Below are 10,154 nucleotides of genomic sequence, written 5' to 3'. Positions count from 1 at the left end.
TTTCAAACATACACCGTGTTCTGTGATTGGATGAATCGCGCACGGGAGGCGGGATTATTCGTGTTGCTCACTCACTATTGGTCGGTTTATGTATGGGTTTGGCCAGACGTCTCAACTTATTATTATCAATGCAAAAGTTGTGATCATAAATCCATCACAGATCGTTTTTGAACACAAAATCATTAATCATAAACATAATGAAAGCAAGAATCATTTATAGTTTTTCCAAATTACCGTTACATAAAAATTAAGGAAGACACACTTTACATTACATGATGATGAAAGAGTTTATTTTTATTTTATTATTATGTAAACTAGGGCACAAATAGATTTTTTTTGGATGCTAGATATATTTGGATTGAATGATTCTTTTGACTCAAAGCTCTCACCAGAAAAAAAAAAAAAAAAAATCGTAAAATTCATTAGTAGTTATTAGCATAAAAAACCCGCATCTTTCTGACGATCATTGTTTATTCTTACGAAATAACATAAATAATAATAGTATGAATCTATTATTATAAAATAATATTATTATTATTATTATTATTATTATTAACAATAATTATCTTTATTTAATAAACAAACATCAATAATAATAATTATTATTAGCATTGCTGTTGTAATCATTATTGAACAAATAATAATAAGTATTAAAATAATTGATTATAAATCATTGGTAACAGCAATGGTAATAATGTTCTTTATTAACTTAATAATAATAAAAAAGAAATTAAAAAAATATTAACTTAATAATAATAATTTTTTATTGATTTAATCATTCATTAAGTCTATATTATAATTACATTTATAATTATTAATTATAATAAGTATTGTTACTGTTATTTCTTTAAATAATGATCAATTATATAATAATCAATAATAATTATTATTATTGTTGCTGTAATTATAATTTAGAAAATAAATAATACCATCCTATATTCATAAACAGCATTCATAATTAGTAATCATTCTAATTATAATTATTGTTATTTCTATCAATAGATAAGTAAATAATAACAAATTACCAAAAATAATAATACTATTATTATGTATTACAGTAATAACAATAATCGTTTTATTTATTAAGTAATTCCTTCATTTATTCATCCATTCATTCAAAGAGAAATTCACCCGTATAAGAAATATTCAGAAATATGAACAATTTTTAAGAATGTATTAGTATAAACACGAATTATATAGTTTTTTATTATTATATCTGTCATTTAACAAATACATAATATTTAAATTAATAATAATAAATATTTTAATTAATTCCTTCATTTAATGAATTCTTTTTTAACCGAAGAGAAAATCACCCGTATAATAAATGTTCCTGTTTAAATCAGATTTACACGTGAAACTCAAAAAATTTGAATATTGTGCAAAAGTTCATTTATTTCAGTAGTTCAACTTAAAAAGTGAAACTAATATATCACATACACTCATTACATGCAAAGTGAGCCATTTCAAGCCTTTATTTGTTATAATTTTGATGATTATGCCTTACAGCTTATGAACACCATATCCAAAGTCTCAGAAAATTAGAATATAACATAAAATCAATAAAAAAAAAGGATTTTAAATACAGAAATGTCGGCCCTCTGAAAAGTCTAATCATGTCCTGAGTGCTTGTTTCGAGTCTCAGGCTGAATGCGATCAGAGCTGTTGGATGCTTCAGCTCTTCTGCATGTCCCTCATCTCTCTCTTGGCAAAGCCCCATAGATTCTAACATGGGGTTCAGGTCAGGAGAGTTTGCTGGCCAATCAAGCACAGGAATCCCATGGTCATTGAACCAGGTTTTGGTACTTTTGGCTCCATAAAGCTTGTCTGTGGTAGACGTCTGCGTTGACTCTGACCTCAATAAAGCCCGGAGGACCAACACCAGCCGATGACATGGCTCCCCAAAAACCAACACGGACTGTGCTCTTATCTGAAAAGAGGACTGTATAGTGAAAGGGGGAGTGGCTTGACTGTGTGTTTAAAGCCGTGATTCTCCCGGGTGGGATCAAGGATTTAATCACAATGAGGAACGCCACGGAGTCTGAATCCGAGTACGTGCTGGACTACGAGTACTACTATGATTACGTGGACCCGGTCTTTGTGAACGCCACTGCGTTGAAGTACAACAGATGTGAGCTCCTTTAACTCTTCTGGATCACAGGTCAGCCGACGGGACGTCTAACTCGTTCTCTCTCTAGATTCAGTTGTGCTGATATTCTGGGTCATCCTAGCTGCGTTCATCGGCTGCTTCTTCTTGATTCTGTCTCTTATATCACACACAGGGCAACTACCAAGGTAAGAATGAAAAAGCTCATTTCACTGTATAAATATTTGTATTATATTGATCACCCTGTGGTCATTTTAGATATATTTGTTTCTAACTGAATTTAATTCTCCTACTGCTGAATGTTGAATGTAGACGTACTCCGCTAATTGATTACAGCCTTTAAAGCTTAACAGAAGACCAACAAATATATTACGAAGTGAATATTATTATATTTGTGTTTGTTTATAGGGGTCCTCGTGTCAAAAAATCAGGCTTGCCGTTGATGAAAAGCTATGGATGTCCTCAATAAGAAGCAACTTCATGAAGAAACACACACTGTAGAAAAAAAATCTGACATTAAACCATGATATCCTGATCAATGTGTCCATCTCATCTCATATCTCTCATACTGTATATCATTTAGATTTGGTGATGGAAAATCGGATGTACATAATATTTCGGAAATTTAACACTTATTGCGTACAGGATTTACTAAAAAGTGACTACAAATCTATTAAAAAAATGATATATTAACATGTGATCATGTCAATAAATGACTGACAGTTTTAATATTTCAGCTGGTAATCTCAAAACCATGGAAGCTCGTTTCCGTCACAGAAAATAAAAAGGAGATTGCGACTTTTTATCCACCAATTCGGACTTTTTTTTCCTCGTAATTGATATGATCTTGCCATTCAGAGACATAAAGTCGCAATTCTGAGATATAAGTTCATAAGTGCGAGATATAAACTCGCCATTCTGAGAAATAAAGTCAGAAATGTGAGATATAAACTTGAAATTGCAAGAAAAGGTGAGAATTAAACTTGCAGTTGTGAGAAATAATAGTGGCTATTTTGAGAAATAAAGTCGCAATTCTGAGATATAAAGTTACTCATAATTTTTGAGATAATTGAGTCATTGATTCAGAAAACAGAGCAAAAACGTATTATTTTCATGAAAAACTATCTCATAATTCTGAGGTAATTAACTCGTTAATTCAGAAAAACAGAGCAAAACTTACAGTGGGGCCAAAAAGTATAAACTTTGCACCAAAAACGTTGAATTTGAATTGAAACTTTGAAGTGAGAGACAAACTCGCTGTATTTATCTATTGGTAGCAGAAACGAGCTTCCATAAAAAAATGGTCAAATATTGGGTGGGGTTTTTTGGCTGTACCAAAAAAAAAAATGTAAATGCAATCATAATGAAATCATTAATAACCACAAAAACAAAAGTTCTGTTCATCTTTTTTATTTCAAATGTATAAAATTATCCACCAATTCGGACTTTTATTTCCTCGTAATTGATATGATCTTGCCATTCAGAGACATAAAGTCGCAATTCTGAGATATAAATTCATAAGTGCGAGATATAAACTCGCCATTCTGAGAAATAAAGTCAGAAATGTGAGATATAAACTTGAAATTGCAAGAAAAGGTGAGAATTAAACTTGCAGTTGTGAGAAATAATAGTGGCTATTTTGAGAAATAAAGTCGCAATTCTGAGATATAAAGTCAGAAATGCGAGATATAAATTAGCCTTACTGAAAAATAGTCACAATTGTGATTTATACACAATTGTGTATAAATCACAAGAATTGTGAATTTTGGACTGTCTAGTTCCAAAGTGTACGACCTCTTTTGGTCAGTCTGCTTTATCGGTAAAGGGGCCAAAACTCTGGAATGCTTTACCCACTAATTTAAAACTAGAGACAGATGGCAATACTTTTAACAGAGGACTGTTATTGTATTTTATTTTATTTTTAAAAGCCTCCCGTTGAAAATTAGCATGTATGCTATAATCACTAAAAACAAATGCGATATGGTTCGTCCAATGTAATTGTATCCATGTCAAATAAAGATGTAAATAAAATAAATAAATAAAGTCTGAATGGTGAGATACCACGGAAGTGTATTGCATTCACAAACAAAATCAACATTGTTTTTTCTGAATTAACAAGTTAATTATCTCAGAATTACGAGATAATCATTTTTTTTTCATTCTGTTTTTATGAATGAATGAGTTACTCATAATTTTTGAGATAATCGAGTCATTGATTCAGAAAACAGAGCAAAAACGTATTATTTTCATGAAAAACTATCTCATAATTCTGAGGTAATTAACTCGTTAATTCAGAAAAACAGAGCAAAACTTACAGTGGGGCCAAAAAGTATAAATTTTGCACCAAAAACTTTGAATTTGAATTGAAACTTTGAAGTGAGAGACAAACTCGCTGTATTTATCTATTGGTAGCAGAAACGAGCTTCCATAAAAAAATGGTCAAATATTGGGTGGGTTTTTTTTTGGCTGTACCAAAAAACAAATGTAAATGCAATCATAATGAAATCATTAAGAACCACAAAAACAAAAGTTCTGTTCATCTTTTTTATTTCAAATGTATAAAATTACAAAAAGATCCACCAAACATCTTCTATTACCAGTGTCAGGGGTCGAGCGCAGACAGGATCTCTCTGCACATGAGCAGTGTGTGAGACGTGGCCGTCCTGGAGCGCATCAGCCTGGCGTGGGTCAGCAGGAGGTCAGGTGACCGAGCGCCGCTCCACAGCTCATAGATGTACAGGGACAGCAGTTTCAGGCCGCTTTCTGACAACAACACAAGCAAACAAACAATGTTTCAGTGGAGAAACATGTGCCACAGTGATCATAGATCATTTTGCCCATTCATCATCTAAAAACATTCTTCAATAAAGAGCCATAAACCAAACTATCCATCCATCCATCAGAGGAATAGCACACGTGACCATCTAATATCATTACAGTGAGTGAACGAAACTCATCACTTGAAGAACTGCATGTGACGGAAACAACAGTACCGTACAAAAATATTCACTTAGTAATTGATTACAAATATCTACACTGCCGTTTTAAAGTTTGGCGATTTTTAATGTTTTTAAAAGAAGTGTCTTGTGCTCAAGGAGGCTGCATCTATTTGATTAAAAATACAAACAAAAACAGTATTATTGTGAATTATTATTACAATTTAAAAGAGTTATTTTCTATTTTAATGTATTTAACAAGAATTAATTCCTGTGATCAAAGCTGTATTTTCAGCATCATTACTCCAGTCTTCAGTGTCACATGATCCTTCAGAAATCACTCTAATATGATGATTTGATGCTCAAGAAACATTTTCTGATTATTATCAATGTTGAAAACAATTATATGCGTCTCGCCAGGCACTGCATTGCGACTTGTGCATGATAGGCCGCTGAGAGTTTGTTGGAGGCGGACCAACACCCCCGGAAAATGTCATTCTCGGTCCACTTTTTTTTCCACCAAGGTTCGGATGGCACTCATTCAAATGATCCGCACGAACACAGTTGTGTGAACACGCTAAATCTGAGGCCTCAGTGCTAAAACTCTGGGACGGGATGGACTGCTGTGGCTGTAGCCTTACCTTTCTTGGCACCATCCTCTGTGTTCGCAAGCAAGCAGGTTCGTAACACCGTCTGGTGGATGACGTCGGGTAACCCGCCGCGTGCCTCGAGCAAATGAACCATGACTGTAGAGAACAGCTGAAGGGTGTCCATTGCTGAGCCACGCTCTTGCGCTGTGTGGTGATATAACCTTAGAAAGTCCTTTCTGGTGATTTCATCAGACAGAACAGCGTCCACCATAGCAGAGTGCGGCAGAATGATGCTATTCACCCATTTTAAAAGAGCTGAGGTGCTGCTGTCATCATACAGGCTCTCGGACAATGTCTTCAGGGCCCATTTGAGAATTAAACATGCAGTTGCGACGTTTAGGTTGCTTGAATCAGGATTGTCTACGGGTTCAGGTTTGGGTTCCCAATGTGTGAGGATGTTTCTAAGAAGTGGTTTACACTCATCCAGCAGAGCCCGCTCCAGTTTTTCCGCTTGTCCGTCTACGGTTTCTGTCTGTTTTTCCGTCTGAAATTGAGTGTGCTTTGCTGAGTGGCATTTTCCTTGCCCTTTCTCTCTTCCAGAGCCTGAATAAACACATGAAATGTTTAGTTAGGAACAAGAATGTGTCAAAACATGAGATCTGTGTGTCTAACATTCATCTAGTTTCCACGAGGCCAAGGACTGTCCGTGTTCACTGCCGTTCAAAAGTCTGGGGTTGGTCAATTGTTTTTGTAAGAAGTCTTTTAAGCTCACCAAGGCTCCATTTATTTAACTAATAATAATACAGTAAAAACTGTAATAATGGGCGATATTATTAACTTTTTTTAGTTTTACTTATTCCTGTGATCAAAACTTTCAACATCATTACTCCAGTCTTCAGTGTCACATGATCCTTCAGAAATCACTCTATGATGATTTGATGCTCAAGAAACATCTTTGAAACATAATGAATGCATTTATCGTCACTTTTGATCAATTTATTATGAACTTCCTGCAGAAAAATATTTGTTTCTTTCAGAAAACCCAAATATTTGAGCGGTAGTGTATCTGCCTGCATCCTGAGAATAAAAGGAATAAAAGAAACATGATTGTTAAAGTCTACAAAAATTGTAGCCTTAAATGTCATCTTTGATCACAAAAATGACATATTGAAAGTTTTTTCCTTGAAAATAAATGTTGTCATGCCTTAAGTATCTTGAATGTAACTCGACACCCTTGCCTCATTTAATATACACGGTTCTATGAATATGTAAATGAGCCTCCACTCACTCACTCAGCTCAGAGATCCACTCGTTAACGATCACACGTTGATCTGATTGGTCACAAGGTAGTTTGTGACGTCAGAAACACCAGCGATTTCAAACCGTGTTTTTGGAAGAGGAAATATTTTAAGGAGAAAATACTCAGCAATGCGGTCGACTCATGAATTTACACATGGTTTGTCTTAAACCATATTAAAAACAAACACCACATATAAACAACATTAAAGGGTTAGTTCACCCAAAAATGAAAATTCTGTCAGTATTTACTCACCCTCATGTTGTTCCAACCCCTTAAGACCTTCGTTCATCTTCGGAACACAAATTAAGATATTTAAAGGATTAGTTCACTTTTGAAAAAACTTTTGCTGATAATTTACTCACCCCCATGTCATCCAAGATGTCCATGTCTTTCTTTCCTCAGTCGAAAAGAAATTAAGGTTTTTGATGAAAACATTCCAGGATTTTTCTCCTTATAATGGACTTCAATGGGAACCAGGTCCAACCGAGGTCCAAACGACAGTTAATAACAGTTTCAGATGCAGCTTCAAATGTCTTTAAACGACACCAGACGATGAATAAGGGTCTTATCATGCGAAACGATCGGTTATTTCAAAGCTTATTCCAAAAATGTAACTTTTCTAAGGACAAATGCTAGCCTTGCTATATTCTCTGAGGCGCGTTTGCAACGTCACGTAATACGTAATTACGTTCAAAAGGTCACGGGTGACGTAGCCGAAAGTACAGAGTCAGAGTGTTTACAAGTTGAACGCATAGGTTGAACGTGAAAACTAACTCAAACGCCGTTTACAAAAAAGGAATTAAAAGGTAAAACAACGATGTCGGACGATTTTGATTCTGTACTTCCGGCTACGTCGCCCGTGACCTTTTGAACGTAATTACGTATTACGTGACGTTACAAACGCGCCTCATAATATATTACAAGGCTAGCATTTGTCCTTAGAAAAGTTACATTTTTGGAATTAGTTTAGAAATAACCGATCATTTCGCATGATAAGACCCTTATTCATCGTCTGGTGTCGTTTAAAGACATTTGAAGCTGCATCTGAAACTGTTATTAACTGTCGTTTGGACCTCGGACCGTCTGGCTCCCATGGAAGTCCATTATAAGGAGAAAAATCCTGGAATGTTTTCATCAAAAACCTTAATTTCTTTTCGACTGAGGAAAGAAAGACATGGACATCTTGGATGACATGGGGGTGAGTAAATTATCAGCAAAAGTTTTTTCAAAAGTGAACTAATCCTTTAAGATATTAAGATCGCTCCTGCATACTTGTCCTGAATGACTTGCTGGCATCGAAAAGTCATTAAAGGACATCGTTAAAATTGTCCAAGTGACTTCAGTGGCTCAATTTTAACTTTATCAAACGACGAGAACACTTTTTGTGCACAAAAACAAACAAAAATAACGACTTTATTTCAACTATTCACTTCCTTCTCCATGGGCCTGTAGTCAGTTACCATAGTGTGATTGCGTAAAGCTACGTCACACGTAGGCTCACTATTGGCCGACGCTGGTCATGTGTGTGTGATGCGTGTGACGTACAATAACGGAAGCTTACGCTATTAAACTAGTAACCTGACTCGCGCAGAGGGAGAAATAAACAAATAGTTGAAATAAAGTAGTTATTTTTGTTGTTTTTGTGTTCTCGTGATTTGATAAACTTAAGATTGAGCCCCTGTAGTTACTTGGACTATTTTAACGATGTCTTTAATGACTTTTCGATGCCAGCAAGTGTCATTCCCTCAAGAAGCCTACGGACTGTATGCAGGAGCGATCTTAATATCTTAAATATCTTAATTTGTGTTCCGAAGATGAACGAAGGTCTTACAGGGTTGGAACGACATGAGGGTGAGTAAATACTGACAGATTTTTCATTTTTGGTTGAACTATCCCTTTAAAAGCTTGATTTTCACCACAGAGGGTCTTTAAAAGCAGATACATATAGCATATAACTTTGTAAAAGCACCTACATAAAATCTACATTTAAAATGTGTGTATTATTGGAGTTTCTAAATTTGGAATTCACACAGAAAGTAACAGTAAGACAAAGCTAAATCCTGAAGTATCCCTTTAAACAACGGGGGTGTTAAGTAGACTTGCGCAAACCTTAGTAAATCACGTTTCATTATTCACTTAAATACTCTCCTCATAAATGTTGAGCTGATGTAAGCTGTTAGACATTTTTTCACAAAGTTATAGAGCTTTCAAACGACGGTGACAGAATTGGACGAACCCTTTAACTTGTACTGAACCTGTGATGTGTTTGGACTCTTCTTACCCATCAGCTCTTTGACTCTGTGTTTGTTGACGAGGGTCTGAAGAGCGGACAGCAGTGAGGCGTCCCGGGCCAGTGTTGCCCAGCGCTGCAGGAGACTGAGCACTTCAGAGCACGACACTTTCTGTGGGTGTAGCGTCAGCCAGCCTGCCTCTTTATGAGCATTCAGAGCTGTCCCATGATGCATCAGTACAGAGTCGAGGGTGTGCAGGAATGCCTTCAGCTGAAGCGCGCCCACACCACTCCTGAACAGGAACAGAGAAAGAGCAAGTAGTTCATTAAAACTATATTCTTGCATTTGATGAAAAAAAGCTGTGATTTCATGTGTTCCCATTGAGCTTTTTTCCATGTTCAACTTTCTTTAGTGTGTAATGTTGCTGTAGTGTTGCGGGAGTTATTCTTTATGTCAGTGCGCATTGTACGCCTCGTTTAAAGTCATGCGTTTTCTTCTGTCAAAATATTCCTCATTTAAATACTTCCCGCCCAAGGCAATGCAAAAAAGTGCCCTGGTCTGGTTGAGTTGTGTTATAGAGGGAATGCATTGACGTCACTTTCCCGCCGGAACAACCCCCCTCAGCCTGACTGAGTGGCAAAAGATCTGCTGCGTGACTGGATTTAATAGGGGAAACTCATCACAGAACAGAGCAAGGCGACCATTTGAGCTTATAAAACTTAAACTTTGTTATTATTTATTAAATGAGCGATCGTTTCACTTGATAAGACCCTTATTCGTCGTCTGGAATCGTTTAAAGCCCTTTGAACAGTTTGCAGTTTGCACTGAAACTGTCTTTTTGACCTCGAACCGTTTGGTTCCCACTGAAGTCCATTATATGGAGAAAAATCCTGGAATGTTTTCATCAAAAACCTTCATTTCTTTTCGACTGAAGAAAGTCGAGTAGTTCACTTTTTTCAAAAGAAAAGTGAACTACTCCTTTAATGCACT

General features: G+C 35.7%; 2 protein-coding genes across 4 annotated transcripts in view; one reads left to right on the top strand and one right to left on the bottom strand.

The window, feature by feature from the left end:
• Positions 1-1,646: 1,646 nt before the first annotated feature.
• On the top strand, positions 1,647-2,642 carry mrap (melanocortin 2 receptor accessory protein). The gene is made up of 3 exons (XM_039654196.2): positions 1,647-2,131; positions 2,199-2,295; positions 2,516-2,642. The coding sequence occupies exons 1-3, from the start codon at positions 2,023-2,025 to the stop codon at positions 2,574-2,576; spliced, it is 267 nt and encodes an 88-aa protein (XP_039510130.1). The 5' UTR covers positions 1,647-2,022; the 3' UTR covers positions 2,577-2,642.
• Positions 2,643-4,637: 1,995 nt separating this feature from the next.
• The window catches only part of urb1 (URB1 ribosome biogenesis homolog), a 59,813-nt gene continuing 54,296 nt past the window's right edge, over positions 4,638-10,154 (bottom strand). For all 3 annotated transcript variants that reach the window (XM_039654183.2, XM_089120952.1, XM_089120951.1), the window contains exons 39-41: positions 9,215-9,456; positions 5,685-6,236; positions 4,638-4,870 (exon numbers count right to left, since the gene is read on the bottom strand). In XM_039654183.2, the coding sequence (XP_039510117.2) occupies positions 4,710-4,870; positions 5,685-6,236; positions 9,215-9,456 (955 nt within the window). In that variant the 3' untranslated portion in view covers positions 4,638-4,709. The remainder of the gene's footprint in view (positions 4,871-5,684; positions 6,237-9,214; positions 9,457-10,154) is intronic.

This window comes from Pimephales promelas, chromosome 16 (genome assembly GCF_988280905.1).
Source record: "Pimephales promelas chromosome 16, fPimPro1.hap1.1, whole genome shotgun sequence".
NCBI lineage: Eukaryota > Metazoa > Chordata > Actinopteri > Cypriniformes > Leuciscidae > Pimephales > Pimephales promelas.
Note: the sequence above shows the minus strand (reverse complement) of the source record. Positions and strands in the feature narration are given on the sequence as shown.

Bases quoted from the DNA above. Each gene is read 5' to 3' on its own strand.
- mrap (XM_039654196.2), top strand. From the start codon at position 2,023: ATGAGGAACGCCACGGAGTCTGAATCCGAGTACGTGCTGGACTACGAG. The intron at 2,132-2,198 runs GTGAGCTCCTTT...TTCTCTCTCTAG, and splicing joins TGCGTTGAAGTACAACAGAT to ATTCAGTTGTGCTGATATTC. The intron at 2,296-2,515 runs GTAAGAATGAAA...GTTTGTTTATAG, and splicing joins CACACAGGGCAACTACCAAG to GGGTCCTCGTGTCAAAAAAT.